The 24,204-nt window shown below is 32.2% G+C and overlaps 1 protein-coding gene across 1 annotated transcript; it reads left to right on the top strand.

Moving 5' to 3' along the window:
* The first annotated feature begins 6,222 nt into the window (after positions 1-6,222).
* Positions 6,223-15,812, top strand: LOC148303235 (medium-chain acyl-CoA ligase ACSF2, mitochondrial-like). Its single transcript, XM_088270324.1, has 12 exons — positions 6,223-6,692; positions 8,909-9,113; positions 9,892-10,020; positions 10,636-10,856; positions 11,389-11,516; positions 12,133-12,239; positions 12,342-12,469; positions 12,962-13,130; positions 13,552-13,665; positions 13,917-14,059; positions 14,477-14,618; positions 14,997-15,812. The coding sequence occupies exons 1-12, from the start codon at positions 6,637-6,639 to the stop codon at positions 15,222-15,224; spliced, it is 1,770 nt and encodes a 589-aa protein (XP_088126450.1). The 5' UTR covers positions 6,223-6,636; the 3' UTR covers positions 15,225-15,812.
* Positions 15,813-24,204: the final 8,392 nt, after the last annotated feature.

Here is a 24,204-nt window from a genome sequence, read left to right on the forward strand (position 1 = left end):
GGTCACTCATCAGTGGGTCCTGCGGCGAGCCGGAGGCGCTGTCTCGTCACGCTCCCGAGGCTACCGCGGCCTCACTTCGCGCGCCATCTCCGGGGCCCGCATTCCTACAAACTAGGCCTAATTCGGGACCTGAAATCTCACTGTCTGCGACACTAAATCAGCACCCTCGATTCCCCCTTTTTATGTTCTCGTTATTCCCGCTCTTTTTCGTTTTTTTACGTTTTTTTTATATATTCACCTCTCGAAAACGTTTGCAAATTAATACGCTTAATATGTATAATTTACGAAACCAAAAATATGTTTTCGAGATCAACTAATATTAAAATAAGCTCGGCGACTTCGAGGTCAATTAGTTTAATAACTCGCGATCGACTCGTTCAATTTTCACGGAGCGGGATCGGCTAGAGGTCGGTCTAACTGTGCCATCGGCTCAACTGGTACACCTTAACTGTAATGATACGCGCTAAAGAAGGGAAGAAGTATGCGAAAGCGTGGTGGAGAAGTTCGTGGTCGAGTGCTCGGGATGGTGTGCGCGGTGTACAGCTCCGGACTCGAGAGCCGACTGCCTCCGGTGGAGTAGTTCTCTCCTCCTCCCGAGAGGCCGCCCGCGGTGCGCAAGTCCGCCCTACTCGGCGCCGCCCCCGGACCTTCTCTGAATATTTATTTACTCGGTTTCTTTTCCCGAATTTGACAGTTGACAAATGACATAATTTTAAAACTGTCATCGATGCGTGCGGAGACGAGGAAACTCTGACCAGGGTGCGTTTCTGGGAAATGAGAATCTAAATGCTAATCTAGGAATGACAACTATTAATCCTATCGGGAAAGTGCTTTGAAAGCCGGAAGGCAAATTTTCAGAACTAAAAGAGTTTCGTTTCCTAAAAATGATTACTTTACGGAAACTTGTAGATATTTCTGTGTTGATTATCTAAACTTAACATTACTAGGCAATCATTTATTTACGAATATAAAGCGAATATTCAAATAAATCATTTTTATTTCCATTAAATTTTAGTCTTAGTATAAATTCTTGACAATGAATGGCGTTAACTGCTTTGAACAGTAACAAACTAAAGCATTTATTATTCTTTGGGCATACACAAACACACTATTTTCAGTGATGTACATATGGTATATTGTTTATCTAAATAGTATATGAAATAATGGTATGGAGACCATAACGTAATACTTTCATATTTATTTTTAAAAACACGCACGTTATAAATGAAATTATTTATTAGCATAAGCACTATCTGCCAACTGATTTCAACAAGCTTTTAAGGTACAAATCTTGAATTTATCTCTGTAGATTGTTTTTGGTTTGTTGGAAGACATGGCAATAAGCTCGATATCATATACAAGTATGTAAATACATCGAGCTTTTTGCCTTCATAAGGAGAAAAAGCTTATTAGGTTATTTGAAGATTTATAGATACGTGTTTACTACACTCGGTATACGTCACACGTATTTTGAAATGTATTATGTCGTATTATACGTGTGGTAGGTAGTTACTGAAGTCCAGACAGGGGTCACAGAACTACTGCTCCGGTAGGTCGGAAACTGCATATCATTAGCTTTTTGCGTTCTTGAGAACGTGGTCAATCGATTCATTTCCAGAAAGTTTTTGTGATGAAGTACAAATTATTACAATACACAAAAATGTTGCAATTTTAATTATAATTACTCGCAATGTCAATATAATACGCTTTTAAAATACTTAAATATTATAAAATGTTTAAGTCTCATATACGTATATGTATTTCTCAGCAGGTTTGAGCTTAGAAAGTTTAGCTGGCAGAGGCCGAATTGGCGATTGATCTTAATAAAAGAGAGTTTAAAAAAATATATTTTTATGTGACAGTTACTGTATCGTAGATTTCGTATTTTAGTAAACTTCGAAACTGTACCATGAGCGTAAAAAAATCTGTATTTAACTGTATCATCTATTAAAAAGTGACTTCATTAATGATTACACTTTACAATATTGACGTCCGGGTGTGTGTTCTTCAGACTTTCATTCACACCATTGAGCCATGGTTAATGAGATGGTCGATATTAGAAATATATATATATATAACTCACTTTTATTAGTTTGATTTATTCAAAGTCAATTTAATAGTCTACTTTAATTGCCTCAAGATTTGTAAGATTATTTTTGCAGTAAAGTCAAACGTGGAGAAAATTGACCATTATTATATGCCCACAAACATTGTTGAAATGAACACTTAAAAAATCACTCAAGCTTTTATTTAGCAGATACCTTTTTATTTTATTTGAATAAACTCAAAATATTGCAAAAAAAACCTTTTTGTTTTAAAATTTCTAATGTTGAAAAAGGGGTTAGTTTTTCCCTTTGGTAGAATAATAATCACGCTTTATAAATGTTATGAAAACATTATTTTAAAACAGATTGTGTTAATTTCCTTTCCTGAAACCGGTGAAAGTTTAACCGTAGTTGATTTCCGCCCAATAAACATCTCTTTATGCGGAACATCATTATGAGAATTATTATTATTCAATTTTAAATTTTCTCCTTGCGTGACTACCCTTAAATGTTCGCCCTTATAGAATACTAAATGAAATAATATATGCTCCATCTGATTAGTAACAGAGTTTGACTAACTTCACGTCCACCAAATGCGAAAGTTAATTATAGAAATATACTACTACTACTACTACTACCATCATGCCGTTTCTCTGTAGGGGTGAGAGGCAGAGAAGACGAAACCCCACAGTCTTCTGTCCTAACATACACTCATATATGCAGTCACACATGCCCTCCGATTTCGCAGACTTTTGACACCACCAGATTTTTTTAGGTCAGATAGTCAATAAATTTGTCCGGTTGTTTGTTTTTATTTTTATTTCATTTTTTATCCATAAAAATGTCAAATAATAGTTAATTTTTGAAACTTAAGAAGTACTCATAACTGTATTATATTATGATATAATAAAACAAGATCGAAAAAGGGGAATAAAAGATTATTGTTAATCAATTTACATTAACGAACTGCCGTTATTAAAAACTTGTAATATTTTAATGTTTTTTGTACTCCATATATCAATAATACTAAAATAAAAAATCATACTACTCGTATATAATTTTTAAAACAGAAGTGGGATATTAAAATTAGGCTCAAGGATTTTATTATAACTCTTATTCGCACCCAATGGTGCATAGGGCTCTGCATCGAATTGACGCAGTGTTATCTTGATTATTACTTACATGAAGGCAAGGTGATCACTGAACCAGTCCAGGGTAATATTAAATAAATATTACAGTGTAACATCACTAATATTTATTTTCACCCCCCCTGGGAATCGAACCCGGGACCTCCAGTGCGGTAGCTAAACACGCTGACCATTACACCACGGAGGCGGACATGTATTTATTTACAAGGATTTTAGATATGCTAAAGGATATGTATTTATTTACAGTTTTTTTAAATTGAATTTTATGATTCGTAAATTAAGTATTTATTTATGGTTGTCTGCAGCTAGGATAGTAAGGATAATATAGGTAAATGTGGAAAATACATCACAAACACTCAAATCAATTGAAAATAAATCTTGCTTAAATTCATTTCGGAATTTGGCGGGAGTCGAATCCGCGACGCCAGATTCGCAGTTGAAGAACGTCTATCCTTCTACGCCACGGCGCCTGTCAATGATGCCAATTGATGGCGAAATAAACATATTTGAAAAAGGTTCATTGTGATGTCCTTTTAAATTCGACATAAACAAACGAAGATTGCCTCTCCGAAAATTGGAAGTAAAATATAATAAGAAAACTCTTTTCCAAACTTTGTATAAAAAATATAGAATGATGTTATTTGAATAAATGATTCGCGTGATAATATTTTCCCAATCGCTGAAAAATGGAAATAAAAATTATATGAAACTATGGCACTCTATAAAAAATGCAGTATATAATTGTTTAATTTGTTTCCAACGATGTGGTGCTTTTAACAAATCTCCATGATATTCATATAATTTCTTGCTTATTTCTAGACGGATCGTGGGAAAGAGATGGAGAATTTTGTGTTTCTTTTGCATGTGAGTGAAAGAGAGGAACAATGGGGGAAATTTCTTCTAGGGCAAGTCTGCACGCCACATCCGTAACCATTATTATGAGAATAAACCGCACTTAGAATGTTCCCGTCTTAAGGAAAACCGCTGTAAAACGTACCCAGCATAAAGAGACGAACAATGCTGTAAAAGTGTGTGTGGTGTGTTGAAAGATGGGGTTAAATTTATCACAAGACATTTCTAGGGTTAAATGATTTGTATACTAAGTTCACCCACTTTTCCGACCTTTCTTATATATCTTTGTCATTTGTGATTGCACTTAAAGTTTTCGGTACTTTTAGGAAGTATTTTTCAAATCACCTTTAAAATTATTTAAAAAATTAAATATCTGGCATTTTTATAGGGAAATAAATTGATCATGAATTACATGCAAATTGGGAATATTTTTATTAAAATCTGTTAAGAAAAAAAAGTTTTTTTTTATTGTTTCGGCATTCACGTTGTGATAAGACATGATGATATTGTAAATAAAAACACCACTTGAGTAATATTTATTTTAACGACTAGTTTCGGAAGGTACAGGTGCTTTCATCTTCGGATCTGAATAAAAACAGTTTATATTTAGACCCGAAGATGGAAGCATGTGTAGCTTCCGAAACTAGTCGTTAAAATAAATATAACTCAAGTGGTAAAAAAACAGGTGTTTTCTTTACAAAAAAATCGTCATTAAAGATTAAACTTTAAAATTTTCAAATGGAGGGTAAACACTACCTAAATTAATTCTAAGGTAATTCTCTGAAAAGTTCCGAAAAAAAATAATCTCGAAATGAGTATTGCGGTCTCTGTAGCAGAGGCAAACATCTTTGGCATAATACACAGATTTACTCGTTTAAAGTCGATTTTTGATTAGAGATTACTAAAAATCAAGAGAAAACTCTTCCATGTTTTTTTTATTATGTCCTAAGATAATTGATGTATTGTAAATTTAATTACCATAATATAACTCTAATACAAAGATTTTTTCATACGAAATATAAAAATGAGCAGTAGTAAATAAATATTGTACTTAAATAATAAATGTGATTATAGCATTTTTATCGTTTGTTGATAATAATTACACTATCATTAATTGATAAAAATATAGATATCTACATCTACAAGGTGTTCAGAATAAATGGTTATAATTTTATTTTTACCTAAAAATAAATGTATAAATTTACGTTACTATCCGATTCATCTTCTTCTTCTAACTCTTATCAGCACTTGCATTGCATAGGATGTATGTAGTATTAACTTGATACTTATTACCATGAAGACAAGGTGATCAGTCGTGTGCACAGTAATCTTAAATGTGGTGATGTGTCATGTGTGACAGTAATTTAAAATAAATATTCAAATTATTATATATTTATTATTATACTCCGCTCGGAATTGAACTAGAGATTCCCATCACGATAGCTATACGTACTAAACACTAAATTCCGGAGACAAACTTCATAGTTAGTACAAAAAATATATTGGAATTTGTGAACATTAGTAGTGTCTAACTTATAAATGCATTTGAAATATTGGTAAACGACCCCGAATGCTTTAGTCTTTGTTGTTATTCTCTTTTTCTCATCTACCATTCTTTCCCCATTCCCATTCCCATATATGTGAATCCAATACTGCTGTCCTTCAGTTTCTTTACTAACGTCATTGGTATCCCAAATATTAAACAAAAAATCTGGAGCGCAAAATTTAAAAACTATCAAATCGACACCACGTCGTCTGATGCATGATTGATCTGAGAAAAATTCTCACCAATATGGTGTTCCTCCTTCCAGTCTTTACCGGAAACTATATGCACATATACAAACAAATGATAAGGATTTTTTAAGAGTAGATTTTGTTTTTTTTTATGCTGCGATAATTTCTATATGTATTACTAAAAATATATTTCAATTGAATAAAGTACAATTTTACAAATTCTTATCATTATGTAATGCTGATATATGTACGAGTATTATGTTTATATGCGATAAGTTATCATCTGTCAAAATATGTTTGTTTTCAATAATTTGATTTCAGAAATTGTAAAATCGGGAAGGTTAATTGTTTCTAGTCTATGCTTATGTGGTTTGTAATACTTCTGTTATAATTTTTATATCAACTGGTTAGTAAATTAATGTACGTTCATAATTACAAACTTCAGTACTCTAACAATGCTGCTATCAGCTGGTTATCAGTTGTGTAGCGCACAGTCATACTGAAGCAAAATAAAATATTTTATATGTAATCATTCAAGATAAAATTCATATGTAATAGAGACATTTTACAATTTGCCTCTAAAACCGAAATGATTTTTTTAACAAACTGAATGTGTGTTTCTTAATTATATGTGTTTATAAACACTATTAACCTAAGTATGTGACTTCTGGGAATACATCGAAACAACATAATATTGTTTTGTTTTTCAATGTTGTTCATGAAGGTCCAGTATTAAATAAAATTAAGTTCGTGATCTAAATCTAATAAATAATCGTGTTTAAAGATCGAAAGAAGTGCGTGTTTAATTTAAAGAAAACTTTGAAATTAAGTATTAAATTTTATGGAATAACATATCGATGATGGCTTCAGTATCAAAAATTCTTCGAGGGCTGTTTTCATCAAGGCGTAGAAGGTCAGTATATTTGTTTAAAAAAATCTTTAAAGTACAATCGATATAGATAATGTCGGTAGTTATTTTTTGTAACATTTTTTTAACATTTTCTTTATTGTGAATTTTTTTTTCAGTACAATAGATAAGCAATCAATTTTACAATAGTAAATTAAACACGACAACTTTACGTTTTTTTTAATACCATGTTAAACTTTTTTGCCGAATCAAAATAAAATGTTCGTTTTCTGAAAACTCATCGATATGATGATATATTGATACCAAATTACTATTGATAATTTTTATATAATCGGTCGTCGTAAAGAATGTTAAATATTGATTTGGATAAAATTTTAAAATAAAATTATATTATATATAGAATACGTAATAGGAGTTAAGGTGACAAATCGTAAAAAAGGACCATGAGTAAGTATGTACAGAATAATGTTTGGCTCAAAATTATCCTGAAAACCACAGATATTCATGTGAAAAAGTGAATATTGATTGTTTCAGTCTTTAGATTTTGAAAATAATGTTCAATAAATGCACGAAAATATTAAACCAAAAATTGATCGAAATATTTAACGATTTTTTAAAAATGTTTGTCATTATTTGTCATTTGATTTATTACTTTGTTTTTATTTTATTATTTCCTTATGTTCGTTGATATTAAAGTTTTATAATTTACATTAAAGAATATTTTTTTATATCCCATAACCAAATACATATTATATGCAACTACAATTTTTTTTTATAATTATAAGCGATTACATTTTTGAAAATAAATGATATAATACTTTTACAATAATTGAAACCTTTTTTGTATTTAAATTTTGTCCGATTCGTTAATTCTTCAATCTTTTTAGCATCTTATCATACAGTTTTGACCATTTGTACATTAAGTTTTTTTTCCTAAATGTTGATCGTATTCTATTATTATTTATTTAAGTAAAGAAAGTCGGTTGTAACGTAGTTAAAATAGATTTAATACAATAATACTATAATCACTTTTGTAATTGTACTCCTCTAATTGGGACAGTTAACAAACACGTGATAAATTAATATGCACAACATATTTAAATGCATGTTATGTTAATGCTATCGTCAATAGGTAATTTTATCATAAATGTATAATATTACTGTGAATGTCAGTAAAACTAAGGAATTACATATTTGTCAACGAATTAGAATGAACCTTGATGATATTGTACTTACACTTTTTATACTTAGAAATTAAACTTAGTACTGCGTATTGATATAAAACATAAATAAATTATCCCACAAGTTTAAAAGTGTCCACTTTGGTAGATTCTGAAAAAATGATAAATCTTCCCCCGGGACCAATTGTGATTTAAAATGTTTTACCTATTTTCGTATTCAATTAACGGGGAAAGGGATTTATGAAAGGAATGTAGCTGTAACTGGAATGTAGGAATGTAACTGGAAGCTGATAAATGCCGAAAAAGACATGGCATTATGAAGTACACTACATAATTGGAATTTAACAAATCAGAAGTCGAAAAAATCATCGTTCATATATGAGGAGATGTATTAATGTACATAGAGGAATCGAAGCAAAAACATAACGTTGAGTAGTTTGGCTGTCTATTCTCTCTGCTTACTCTTAAGGGAAAGCAGCTTGATGGTTATACTTTTTACAATTCGCAAGACCATCCACATTTAAAATCTCATGACTCTCTTTAATTTTTGTATTTTTTCAATACTATAACATTTAACACTTATATGCTAACTAATTTATGTATTACTTGATGTTTATTGAAATGAACGTTTTTATAACTATGTAACTGAAAAACCATATACTAAATTCTATTATTTTAATGTTTCATATAAATTTTTGTAAGCCTAAGCGGATCATTATTAGAAATAAACAACGGAACTCACTTCATGTCAAGCTTTTTACTAAAAAAATATGTATTCAAATATCATTTTAAAATATGGTATTTAATTTAAATAATTAAATACCATATTATTTTATCATTTTAAAATTTATTTTTAATTAAAAAATATATATAATCTGTGAAAAAAGATGCCAGAACGCCGTTCCACCGCGTTACATGAAAAAAAAACATGGAAATAGGTTTCCAATTGTGGTAGAGTAAGTTCTAACCCAGAAACTCTAGCTTAAGAGTCCGCGACACTTACCACGGGACCACGAAGTTAACATTCCACATGGCATAAGTCAATCGGTCATGAGGTAACGTGGCAATTTCCTTTGACAGTGCATGTGTGTGGGGAAGACGAGGCTTGACATCGGGTGCCAGCAGCTCCGGAGTGAGCTATCATCACCAGCTGGGCCAGCAGCCCTTGATCTATCGGACTATCGGGGAGACTCTCCAACGCGCTGCAGACAGCTGGCCACAGCGCCAGTGTCTCGTGGACTGCCAGATGGGGCAGAATCTTACCTTCGCGCAAGTCCTAGAACAGGTACCTTGGAAAATAAGTTAATATCTCAGAGACAAAGCCAGTTTTAGAAGGTTGTTTAGAAAAATAGACGATTTTGATTTGTATACCTTTCTTTGATTTTAAAATCCAACGTTCAAAAATATTGGTGTTTACATCGGATTCATATAATAGTCTTTTCTGCATGTTTGATGAAATCACTTTCAGATCAAATTGCTTGTTGAAATTAGAAAATCGACTGTAAATTATATAAATTAGACAATAAGTATAAAAAATAGGTGTAATAAACAGCTGCTTCAGATTATTCCTCAAAAAAATATCATCTAAAAATTACCATCGTGTTACATTAAAAAAAATAGTATATTACAGGAAAACTTATATATTTATGTGGTACGAGGGATGTAGTTATCATGTTTAGTTTTCTATTGTATAGATGTATAGTCTGTATATGTTTGTAGTGTTCGTATCTTTTTATTTTTTTTTTGTCTTTTATATTTTTAATTTCTAAAGGGAGGCTGTTCATTTTTTTTATTCCTTATACGTAATTTTGATGGTACTGTTTTGTGTTGCATTCGGGTATTTTAAAATTATTTTTATATCTTTGGGATATGTTTGTTTTTGGTTTTGAGTGAGTTTTCTTTAAGAAGTTGTAAGATTGATGTATTTTGTGGATATATGCCATCCTTAGTACTGGGAATTTTTCAAAAAAGGTTTGTGTTGATAATGTTGATATTTTTTATAATATTATTTTAATAATTGTTGTCTGTTCTACTTTTATTTGGTTTATAATGTTCATTTACAGGCAGATCGTTTGGCAGCGGGTCTGGTGCAAATTGGACTACGTCCTGGGGACCGTCTAGGACTGTGTGGTCCCAACTCTGCACGGTGGCTTGTCACCATGATGGCTGCCGCTAGAGCTGGACTCATCATGGTATTTATTATATATATTTTTCAATGTACCGAACTTAATATTCTAAATAATGTTTACATTTAAAATTTATGTTGCTCTGGTAACTGGATCATAATTTACAACTACGATAACTCTAACGATTTTGATGAAGTTTCCTTAAACCGTCTGGAGAGAAAAAAATAAAAATAAAAATAATTTGATTAATCTGACCACTCTCAAATGTTTGACATACCTGATCACGCCATTAAGTTTTTCTCGGTCTTCCTCTGCTCCTTTTTTCAATTACATTCGCTTATAAACCCGCACATAAATTTGTTATACCGTTCTTTCCTCACTCATTTCATTCAGAACTCCGCAGACAAGACATATAAGGCTTGGTGGGTGTCTGCAAAAAATGTTAATTATGTTTACGGATTTTTAAATCAATGTGTACGAGTAAATGTATTTACATGTACACCCACACGCACATATATATATATATATATATATATATATATATATATATATATATATATATATATATATATATATATATATATATATATATATATATTTAACAAACAAATGTTTCCATTTTTTACAAACAAATGTTTCCATTCTTGAAGCGATGTAAATCTTATATTCGGCATTTCCCAGGTTGCCATCAATCCTGCCTATACCCAAAGAGAACTGGACTATTGCCTGAAGAAGGTTGGTGTAAGGTGCTTGGTGATGCCGAGTAGCTTCAAGAAGCAGCAGTATTACGACATGATGGTGGGGATCATGCCGGAACTGAGGAAGAGCAGTCCCGAAGAACTTCATAGTCCGAACCTTCCTGATTTCAAGTCTCTGGTCATTCTGGATGATCAGAAACTCCCGTGAGTGGTTTGATATATATATATATATATATATATATATATATATATATATATATATATATATATATATATATATATATATATATATATACATATATATATATATATATATATATTCAAACAAATTGTCAATTAGGGCTCAGCATTCGTTAAGCCGCATTCATTCCACCGGAGACCACCGGAGAGGTCACATCATGTCTCTTCACGCCCGATTTTTTAAAATAATAAATATTGGATAATTTTTTTTTGGAAAACATATACTCGTATAAACAGAATTTATAATTTTTTGACTCCTCGCCTTTCAATAACTCTTTTCCTTTCAAAACCATATAATTATTTCGAAGAAAAACTAATTTTTCAATGTAAAAATGGTGTTTTAAGAAAAAATAATTACGTAAAATTTTACCTGGATTTAGAGAAAATTAAGATGCGACTTAACGAATACTGGGCCTTAAGATTTCAATATGCCCATTTATTATTTTAAATTTAGTTTTTTGTTTGATGTTTTGATGTTTCTTTTAATATCTTGCAGGGGAACTTTCACTTATTCGGAATTGATTTCTATGGCTACTTCATCATCTATTCAAGGAATAGCTCACCTTCAAAACTCCATTCAACCTGACGATGGATGCAACATACAGTTTACGTCGGGAACCACGGGTAATATATATATATATTTATATATATATATATATATATATATATATATATATATATATATATATATATATATATATATATATATATATATATATATATATATATATATATATATATATATATATATATATATATATATATATATATATATATATATATATATATTTTTTTTTTTTAATTTAATTTTTATTTTTAAATATTATTTGGAAATTTTACAAAACAGTTACATAAATATATTTACAATAATGATAAACACAAAACATTGATTTGTAACAATTCATTTACAAATTTTCACATTTGTCATTAAATATAAATATTATCCTGGAAGAGTATATAAAAGCTCCACTACATAAAAGCTTTCTCAAACCATACATAGATGGTTCCAGTGAACTCGCACGTAAAGCGTCATGAGATTCACGCTATATGTAGGAGTTCCAAATTTTTATATAGTACATACTACTACAACCATAGGTTGTTAATCATGGGAAGAATGGTGAATGTTACACGTGTGTAAAATGATGACTTGACCAGCCTTTGACGGGCCCTGTAAATACCCATACTTCCGAATTGTTCATGTATGTTGAAATATCGAAGTGTAATGCATTATTTATTTTAGGGAAACCAAAAGCTGCACTGTGCTCCCATTTTAATTATATAAACAACAGTTATCTCGTCGGAAAAAGAAACGAGCTTTCGCAAAAGCATCATTCTATATGTACTCAGGTTTGTCCAAATTAATTAATTAGACGCAAGTATTTTTATAAGTTGTCTCTATGAATGACTCATTTTATTCTCGTGATAATAATCTAGTATTTGTTGTATTAGGTTCCATTGTTTCATGCTTTTGGGCTGGTAATAGTGATATTGGCTAGTTTACAACATGGAGCTACCATTGTTCTTCCTTCCACGGGCTACAGTCCTGAGGAGTCTGTCAAGGCTAGCATAAAACAGAAGTAAGTAATGATTACCTCTACCTCCTCCTCTAAACTCCCATTTTCCTTTGCTTTCCTTGTTGTCATCAATTTGTAATTTGTGTTTTTTTAATGCTCAAGTACTATCTACCCTCTGAATGCAAACAACTATATAAGATATCAAACGTTTTAACCAATATCAGTAGCCTGTTTCTGGTTGGTTGGAAGATATTGTTTTTTAGCAATTAGCCTACCAATGTAATTATTTCCATACATGAAGTTTAAATAAATAAATAAAATTTCATTATATTATTAAATACTTCCTTAGATTGGTCAAATGATTTCCAGTGTGTATTTTGAGGTGTAATTTTATCATAAATTATTCATTCTTCACATTTTTCTTCAATCCGTGTTCATTCACTGTTGGAGATAAAACTTCATCCAAGTCTTCATTTTCCTCCTGACCCCTTGCTTTCACCTCATTCCTTATGTCTTTAAATCTGTCATTATCAGCATAATTTAATATACTTTTAGGTGTACAATATTAACTGGAACTCCGACAATGTATGTGGATTTATTAAGTAAAAAACAACAGATGGGAGTTTCAATGAATTCTCCAGAACTCGCTATAACTGGTGGAGCTCCGTGCTCCCCAAAACTTTTCAATCAAATAAAAAATTCCATTGGAGTGTCCAAAATAAAGGTATCTTTTTATTATTTTATTGAAATATAGACAAATACAGGTGGCGCAAAATTAATCACCCTAACGGAAGGTGTTTTAATTTTTGCAAATGGCGTTTTACGTCAATCATATGGTATTTGACAATTGTAAACAAACAGATTGATAAAATGGGCACAAATATGTTTCAACACCGGCGGCATCCACTTGACGGATATCAACTTTCCCACTTAAGAGAAAAACTGTATAACCCTGTATAACCTTGCGGTTAAAAATAAATGAAAGCTTGGTCCTAAGCAATTTAATGTATTGGATCATTAAAAATATAGAAAATCCATCCTCTAATTCTTATATTACTACATATACGTATACATGCGACGTTTTCTTTAGATTAAACTCAGGATTTACTATGGTCGTAAAGATAACCTTATATTTTCTTTTCCAGTCGGTATTTGGAATGACGGAAAATTCTGCAGTATCGTTCCAGTCATTGTTTGAAGAAACTGAAGAACAAGTTACACAAACTGTTGGTCACGTACAAGAACATACTGAGGTTCAGGTAAACCGATAAGCCACAATATAACAGAATTGTTTGTGGTCCCGTCATTAATGTCGTGGACTCAGAACATGATTCCCATTTTTAATAATGGGCTACATTGATCTATGAAAATAGTATGGAATGTGTTTAAAACACAAGTCTTTATCTTTAAAATAAAAACGTAATAGTTTATTCAAATACCGACGTTTAAAATTTTTGTGAATAAAGTCGAAATAAAAATGTAATAATTGCAATTAGTTGATTTTTATTAGGTTGTCGATTCTAACGGTAAAGTGGTACCTTATGGTGTTCCGGGAGAGCTGTGTATTCGAGGATACTGCACCATGTTGGGGTATTGGGGAGATCGAGAAAAGACACAAGAAATGATTGGGCCAGACAAATGGATGAAAACAGGGTAATTTTTTATTCATTTATTCATTATTTGTAAATTCGGATACTTCATATTTTTACGGTGTTTTCGCGTTTATCAACCCCATTTACAATGTTCCAATCTTCTCCGTACCTTTCAATAACTCTTCTTTTCAAAACCATATATTTGTTTCGAAGAAAAACTTATTTTTTCAATACGAAAACGACGTTTTATGAAAAAAATCAATTTTGTCAGAGTTACCTCGGTTTAAAGAAAGTTAAGTTGCTATTTAACGTGTATAGGGCCTTAAGTGCAAACAAAAACTTGAGATTACCGGTGTACGACTCTACCGCTTGCGGTTTGACGCTCGCCGCTCATATCTTAGCCGCGGTCTTAGAAATGTATTGGATTGAAAAGTGACTGATTAAAAAAAAAAACTTAAAATGCAATACATTCTTTCAGAGATCAATTCATTCTCCAAGAAGATGGCTACGGCAGGGTGGTCGGGAGGCTTAAAGACATGATTATCAGAGGAGGAGAGAACGTGTTTCCCAAAGAGATAGAAGACTTTCTCAACACACATCCAGACATTTTAGAAGCACATGTACTTTTTTTTTTTTTCATATTTGATAATTGCCTTGGGAATTTCCTTGCCAATAGGCAAATAATAATGCACTAAAGATTTATGGCATACATATTTAATTTATATCCATCATTCAAGATCCGTCTCACAGCTCATTTATTTGTTTTATTCATCTTGTCACATTTTTCAAATAAGACACCACCAAATCTGATAGATCCTTATGTCCCATTGCCTTATCAATTTTTGCCAACTGAATTCCCTCTTTTGTACATTCTGTTTCCAATTTAAGTCTCTCCCTTTCAAAAATTGGACATACCTAGTAATACCTAGATAATATCATACGATAATACCTAGAATTCCTTGTGTATTTATAATATATTTATGCTTATAAATTTTCAGGTGTTCGGGGTGAAAGATGATCGGCTTGGTGAGGAAATATGCGCATGCGTTAAGTTACGAAGCGACAAGAAAATTGAAAGTAAAGAGTTGGAGAACTTTTGCAAAGGGAATATTTCTCACTTTAAAATACCAAAAATCCTAAAGATTGTTGAGGACTTTCCAAAAACCGCGTCTGGAAAAATACAGAAGTTCATCCTCAAAGAAATGGTGGAATCGGGAAAGATATGAAAAATATACAAATAATTTAAGTTGATATTTGAAAAAAATGCTAGGACAAAAAGCTGTCGTGTTAAGAGGATATTCACAAAAACAGAATTTATTTCACCGAAGACCACCGAAGAGGTCACATGTCAGTTCACGCCCGATCTTTTGTATATATTTTATTATACAATTCCTTAAAATATGATGATATATTATATACCAAGATATACATGACTGAAACAGAAACGAATGATTCCTTCATATGAAAGGAACATGGAGGTCTGTCGTTGTCTGGTTTAAGTAATTACGTAGTGTTCACAATTCTGCCCATCATTGGAATTACAATTATTGAACATAATCAGTTTTTCAAATACACCATATAAAAGAAAAAGAAGACCGAAAATCCAGGAAAGAAATACATTCAATAATGGACAACTTGTGTAAGCGTATAAAGTGATCACTTAAGCGAGCCAATGACAAGTCGAAAGCCCCGTAAATTAACTGGTTTCCCCCAAGATACTTCGTAAAATATTACATAAATCTAAAAATATTAAATTATTACGCTAGACTGACATATGATTGATATTTATTTTCAATAAATTCATGGCGAAACGATTTTCAACTTTATTTATCGCTATATTTTAAGATTGACTTCATGTAGATTATTATTACGACATATTAAAACATATCACTTTGAAAACGGAAAAAGTAATACAGTAAAAAACACTCCCAAAATTAATTAGACAATATGTATATGGGAAAAAAATACACTAATTTTCGTTTTTAAATAAAAGTTTTTGCCATAATGCTATAAGCAGAAAATTTTGATGCAATGCAGCATGCAGTATGAAAATGTAAATAAAAATTAAAGTGTTTAGCCTTAGTGAATGTTTTAAACGTACATATTAATATTATACAACGCCTTGAACACGTAAACAGAGCTTAATTTTCACCCCATGAATGCAATACCTACCTACTAAATTACCAACTTACGATATCAACTAATTATAACCATAACAACATTTTGAGTGTATCCCAAGTCTTGTTCACAAATTAGGATTGTCTCCAATTATAGGAGTTATTTATCTTTTTTTTGACATCTCAACATAGATGAAGGAGAATATGAAAGGATAAGAAAATATAAAAGAGAAAATATAAGAGAGTATGGAAGAATATATAAAAGAGTTTCTGCTTAATAAAACAAAAGCTTCATCATCTCACCAAAAGATATCTCTGGTAAAAATTATAGTGATTCAAGTATATATATATATATATATATATATATATATATATATATATATATATATATATATATATATATATATATATATATATATATATATATATATAGAACTTCCGAGAATTAGAGTATTGTAATTGTCAATCGTGGGTAGAATTGGTGAATGTTACGTGTGTGTAATCACTGTGATCACTTAAACTAGCATATCACCGTCGTAAGTCCCGTAAATCCCCAGACTTATTATACTGCCCATGTACTTCTTCATCTATGTTGAGATGTCAAAAAATAATATAACCATAGCTGCGGTTCAAGGTGCTAAAAACTAATTATTTTATTTTTGACTGAAAAATGCCATTCCCCCCAGTGTCGGACCTACTACAGATTCACTAGGTACGATTTCTCATGCACTTACTTAAAAGGGAGCGAAAAATTATATGCCCCTATAAATTATAAACGTTTATATATCCGTCCCTTTTTCAGTAAGTCACAGGGGGTTGTATCCTGTTAAATACGGTATTGTTCCTGCTATTAAGGGGATATTCTCAAGCAGAGACTTTATTTCACCAGAGACCACCAGAGAGGTCACATGTCTGTTCACGCTCGATTTTTTAAATAATGGATATTTTTTGTTTTTTGAATATTTATAGAAAATATTTTTAAATCCTATATGTATATTTTTTAATACCTCACCTTTCAATAACTCTTTTATTTTCAAAGCCATATAATTATTTCGAAGAAAAAGTTACTTTTTCAATGCGAAAACGGTGTTTAAAAAAAAACACGGTAAAATGTTGCCTGGATTTAGAGAAAATTAAGTTGCGACTTGCTAGGCCTTAATTTTGGTTTTTTTGACCACTTGATCGTTAAAAAAACTATATTCACCTCTTGTTATTTTTTATTTGTTGTTGATTCCAAATTAAAACGATATTCCTCACATAATGTAGTAAAAAGACATTTATAAAATGCAAAAATATGAGAATATATCTCACAATACATATTAACAAATACTGTATGATATTACATAGTAAATATGATAAGTATTATTCAAGTCCTTGCACCGTTTCTCTTCATCATCCTCATGGATTTTATTCTTCGAAAGTCATTACCATCTGACCGAGGTATATCCATCTCCCCCTCCCGGAAACTCTACGACCTAGAGTACGCAGATGATGCTGTTTTAATTGATGACTCCGTCGAGGGTCTTCAATCAATCGTCGACAGGGTAAATAGGTACTCTACGCATATGGGGCTTACAATAAATGTTGCAAAAACCCATGTGTTGTGCAACAGCTCATGCCTAGATGCCCAACAACCCTTGATGTTGAGTAACCAGCGCATCGAAAGGGTCGAGAGTTTCAAGTACTTGGGAGTGTACGCGACTGAAAATGGCAGCCTTCAAAAGGAACTGGGAGTGCGATTAGGACTCGCTGGGTCCGCATTTAACAGTATGAAGGCTGTCTGGAGATCGGATTTATACTCGGTGAAAACCAAATGCCGCCTATACAATGCCTGCATTGCTCCTGTTGTCTTATACGGCTGTGAAACATGGCACCTCACAAGGGCCCAGAGCAGCCGTGTACTAACTAAGCTTTGAGAATGGGTGTTTGCGGAGAATCGTAGGCGTGCGGTGGTTTGACTTTGTGAGGAATGAAGAGATAAGGCGTAGGACGCAGCAAATTTTGGTCACAACTGTCGTCAAGAAAAGGCGATTCAGTTGGCTTGGCCATGTACTCCGCATGCCTCCTGAGAGCCTTAATCAAGCTTGCCTCTCTTACAAGGCATCAGGTTCGCGCCGCCCAGGACGACCACTGCTGACAATTCGTCGGCAGTTCTCGTCAGAACTTCGGGACGCAGATCTGACTTGGGAGGATGCAAGGGAGCTGGCAGCCGACAGAAAAGTCTGGAGACAGTTTGTGGACTCCATATGCTCCACCTAGGGAGCGGATATGGTTATATTATTATTATTATTATTATTCAAGTACTAATTAATATTATGTTAATTAGTACTAGAATAATATTTTGTAGATTGGTACGATAAAACACACTTTTCCGAGTATTGTGATATAATACGAGTTTTTCTCAATAGATGTCAGCCTTGTGAAAATTTTATGACGGCAAACAGCTCTGTACACGTACAAAAGAAATTTAAGTACCTATTTTAATTTAACTATTGTTTCCAAACAAATATATGTATTGGGTGTTTTTTTGAGGTTTGGTTTTTAAACTGGCAACATTGTTTCTACAGACTGTCAATTTGACAGTTGACAGTTGATTTGTAGTCGGTACGTTTTGCCGATTTACCATGAATAGACTGATAGACAATTATGCACGTCGTAGGTTCGGTGAATGGGCCGATAACAATATACAGCTTGATCCTCTTTTTTCAACGCAAAATTTTGATCACCAAAGATACATATTATTGGTTAAATGTCAATAAGCAATAAGTATGTCAATAAGCAGGATTGGTGAATTCGAAGTGGATAAAACCTAGAAGCCTTTGTCGAGACGCCTTTAAATCCATTAAAAGTCACTGTTGGAGTGCTTTATGGGCAAGTGGAATCATTGGCCCATATTTTTTTAAAGATCGCCCAGAATGTTACGGTCAATGGAGAGCGCTACAGAACCATGATTACTAACTTCTTCGTACCTCAGTTGAATGGCATTGATGACATCTGTGGTTTCGATAAGATGGCGCAACATGCCACACGGGGGTTGCCACCATCAATTTATTGCGGGAAATTTGAATTTGTATACCGCTAAAAAAAACGTTTGGTTCTGATTAGAGTTGATAAAAATGCTTTAATTCTCTCACATAATACCCCATATTCCCATTTGAAGTTAACCCTTATTTTTTAACCTGAATTGAATTTTAAATAGTGATTAAGTGATGATTTTTATCAACTTAACAATCAGTGTGATCACCTGTTATTTTGATTTTATTCAAACGCTTTGAATTGGATTATCCTCTATTGTGTTGCAATGTTCTAAGTCGGCTATCATATCATTATGATAATGATAAAAATAGAACAAAAATAATTTTTACTAATACTAAATACTTTTCCAGAAATTATGGAATTCATACTGTTCTTATCAGATCCCACTCAATCAATCGTAGATCCCACTCAAAATTGAAAAGAAAATCATTATAAAATAGAAAGATTTAATTTCCATTTTTCTGGGTGTTTCTGATGTATTTTTCACATCTACCTTCCCTATCCTTACTATCCTCCCTTCAGACAAGCCTCTAAAATGAAAGGTTTTCGGGTTGTTCCATTAAAAGAAAATTATATTAATATTTTTGCTTAGTCCGTCTCCATGGTTTAATGTTTAGCGCGTTAAGCTACCGTGTTAGAGGTCTCGGGTTCAGTTCCCAAAGGGGGGGGGGAAATATTAGTGATTTTAAACTGTAATATTTATTTTATATTACCCTGGACTGATCTCTGAAGAGCGGGAGAGATCACCTTACCTTTATATAAGTGACGATCAAGACTGCGTCAGTGCGATGCAGTGCCCTATGCAGCATTGGATGCAGATAAGGGTAAGAAAAGTATAAAAAATCTAACGGTTAAAGTGATTTTTGAGGACAATTCGACAAGGTAATTTAAAAAAAAAATTTAATCCGACGTCTTTTATTAGGATTTAATAAAATAATAATAAAACCCTTATCCGCACCCCAATGGTGCATAGGGCACTGCGTCATATAAACGCAGTGTTATCTTGATCGTTTTTACACATGAAGGAAAGGTGATCAGCCCTCCGCTTCAGGTACTGGTATAATATTGGAAAAATATGACAGTGAAAAAATTACTTCTATTTATTTTACCCCCCTTGGGAATCGAACCCGGGACCTCCAGAACGGTAGTCGAGCGTGCTGAACATTACACTACGGAGGCGGACAGGATTTAATTCAATATTATACATGATGATGTTTATGACATCGACAAATCTTAGTATTTTTTTCCGATTTATCGTTAAAACCATTTCGCAGTAATTTTGTATGCTGTCATAATTGTCTTTGAATCATTTTGTTGCTAAACAATGTGGTAATTTTGTTATTATTATCTATGTATAAAATTGTACATACTCCGTATTATTGATACGGAACACAATATATCTTTTAATTCCCTTCAAACAATGACACGTTTATATAATATCATGTTAATACATTCGTACGAGTAAATAATACAAATAATTTCATTGAATGTACATATTACGTCACTATGTAGAAATTTCAACTAAAAGATCGACATTTATATTATGTACATATATGCCCATATATCTACACGATATTTTTTACGGATTAGTAAAATATAATATACCTAATCTATCACTAAAAAAAACGATTTTACTACTGTAGTATTGTAAAAAATATTATTTGAAATTTTTATGATTCAATGCTGATATAGGTACCGCGTTATCGGAGGGAAAGTTAGAGGGGTTCAATATTACATATAAAATGTATTTTTACATTTTAACCAGCGGAAATGACTGAAATCAGTCATTAAAATTGAAATACAATTTAAAAACATCAAACCTCTATAACGTGGGAACGTTAGAGGGATCCAATAACGCAGTTGGAGGGATCCAATAACGCAGTTCCTTTCTCAACGTTATAGGGGGTTTACTGTACTACCCTTTTGCGAATATAGATTGTTGATAAATGCCATACTCGTATTTCTCACATAATATGTCTTTGTTTCTCGCCAATTCTGAACTGAAAATTTGAGGTTAATGCGGTTGGTAAAAGAAGCAGAGGGAAACTTTGTATTTTCAGGATGTCAAATACTTAAAACAGTAAAGTCGGAATAATAAGCAGGTATATGTGTATAAGGAGATGCATGAATGTAGAAGAGGGGAAGATTGTTTGCAAAGACAGATTGGTGTGGCATTCTATTCTCACTGCCTTCCCCTGCGAAGAAGCGGCGTGATGGTTAGTTAGTTAGTTAGGAATTGTTATCAAGCAGTATTACGAATGCCCGAATAAAGACGAAACCTCTGAAATAAAATTATTAAATATGATTCGTATTTATACAAATCCACTATTGGCAAATACCGAGAAATTATATATTATAATATGTATCCATAATTATGTATTGTACGAGAAATTGTTCTATTTGATAGAACATTCTATTTATAAGAAAGGCGTTATGGATCAATAAAGTTTATAATAAATATTAAAATATGTAATAATTATTATTATACAGGGGCGCACAATAATATAATAATACTCGTCACAGTAATACACCATTAGGTAGATCCCCAAAAAAATACAATTTTTGGGGGTCTGTTACAAAAGAAAGACAACATTGAATAAAAATTATCAGCCTCTGAATTTTTCATCTAGTGGATTCTCAACAGATGACATCATCACAAATAAAAAATCCACATCTATCAACATTTCACCCAGCATACGAATGCAAACATACAGGATGGCGCAAAATGTATCACCCTATGGGAAGATGTTATAATTTTTATAAATGGCGTCGCACGTCAATCATATTTGACATTTGTAAACTAGACAGTTGCAGTATACAAACGAATATGAGGTGGCGCAAAATTAATAGTCCAATTTTGTTTTTGAATAATGTTTTTGCTAAATAAAAAAAAAGTTTTTGAGTGATGGAAATCTTTATTTGGACCTTTACAATTCATTCTATTGATTGTTAAGGTCCAAAAAAAGATTTCCAGAAAATATTATTATTGGAAAAGATGATATCAAGCATATCGTCAAGCGGCTGCCGCCAGTTACACATTTGTGCCCGTTTTATCAATATGTGTTTAATATTGTTAAAGGCATTAGCCGTAAATAATATAAAAAATAAAAATGCATAAGAAAGGCTTGATGTAGTTCTCTGTGCTTTCCGTGTGTGCGAGTGAGAATTCCATCGATCCTCTCTTTTATACCTTTATAGCTCGAGTTCTTAATTAAAAAAGATTTGTAGCAAATAGGCAAATAAATAAATTGCCTGTTTGCGAAGTCTGTAGACATGGTTTCGAGCTGAATAACTGAAACTACGTTAGTGCCAATGCACCAAAAGCAATTTATTTAGCGATCTAAGTTGTGTGGAAACAATTCTGTTAAGATGTTCCTTTCTACGAATTCGTTAATATTAACACCTGCTATATATCGTTATAGAGCGCTCATAAAAATTTTGCAATTTTTTTATATTATTATATGACGATATTTCCAAAATAAATTTTAAATAAACTAATACCTTGTACGCGTTTAGTTGAGTAGATGATTGACTGCAAATTGGCGTCCAGTTTGATTCCCGCCAGTCTCAAAAGAATCCAAGAAGGATTTGTGATATGGATGTTTTTCTGTTTTTTTTTTTTTTACATACTTTCCGTGCCTCTTCCATTCTTTTTTCCTAAGAGACTCCACTGACAACTTAACAGCGAGTGGGTTTTTTTATTAAAAATGTATATTATAGACATAACTCAGTATTGGTGTCAACCAAATCGACTTAAAATTTTGAGTGAAAATCCAAATATGAGCCTGTTGATTTTTTTACTTTAGAGCCTGTAAAGTTAAGGTAAGATAGAATTAACATACCATTGATGTTCCGATTCTATTGTTGAACAAAATAAAATAACAAGTTTATCAGATATACTACTACTACTACTACTACCATTACGGCGTTTACCCGCAGAGGTAGGCAGAAAGGATGGGACGCCACACTCTTCTGTCCTGACATACACTCCTCGCCTCCTTCACATCCCTCCGCGTAATATATGCCCTCCCATTACGCAGACTTTTGACACCACCAGATATAATTTTTCTAAATTCACTTACCTACATGTTTATAAGATTATATTCTGTTTTAGAACTCGATATGAATGTTATTTAAATACCATATGCAAGTTTGTTAATGCACATACAAAATCTAAATGATCGAAAGTGATTTCATAAATGTGGATTTTATAAAGCCGTTTGCTGGTCCTGATAGAAGCATAACACTTACTGTTGACGATGACTAATGTTCTATGATACGATTTCCAATATATATTAATTATCGAATGCATAGTAGGATCATAATAATAACAATAGACTATATTATGAACTCGTATATTAGGTTTTTTCGACACTATCTCATATTTTCTGCTCATATCTCGTATCGTGCTAGCCAGAGCCGTCGCGAGAAGCGCGAAAAATAACGCCTCTGTCCAAAATTACTTGTATTTAAAAATTAAAATAATGAAGAAAATAAAAACAATACGAATTGGATCTATATATGCATATTTTTTTGGAAGTCATATAAAGTTTTCTTAAAGATCCCTATTTTGCAAGTTAGAAATGCCGTTTGTATATTTTAAATAATCGTAATCGATAATTCAGAAGCAAAATGTCTTAGAAAACATGATTAAAAAGTTGGATTTGGAATCTTTTATTGGTTTAGTTGAGAGGTAATTCGATGGCAGATGGCGTCATTCTTAAAGTAAAATTACACACTCACAAACTGTAAACATGGTTGGTGCTCTTTTTCGGGCGGTTTGTTTGTTTGTTTTCACTGTTTTCAGTAGTGGTAGCTCAGAAAATCCCCGGAAAACACATAACAAGATAGTAAGCGTAATCTTATTATAAATCACTTGTCTGCGAATAATTACACACACGGACAAGGCGGCCCTGGTGCTGAGCAAATAATTATGTATTTTGCTTACTCTGCTCATACACAGTAGGACACATCTCTCCTGTTTACTTCAGCTTAGTCTTATCATGATCGCTCTCCATCAGATGGTTTATATAGTGAGATGACCTACTATCAA

The sequence above is a fragment of the Brachycentrus maculatus genome, unplaced genomic scaffold, assembly GCF_059751285.1.
Source record: "Brachycentrus maculatus isolate JH-2025_06_01 unplaced genomic scaffold, ASM5975128v1 h1tg000378l, whole genome shotgun sequence".
NCBI lineage: Eukaryota > Metazoa > Arthropoda > Insecta > Trichoptera > Brachycentridae > Brachycentrus > Brachycentrus maculatus.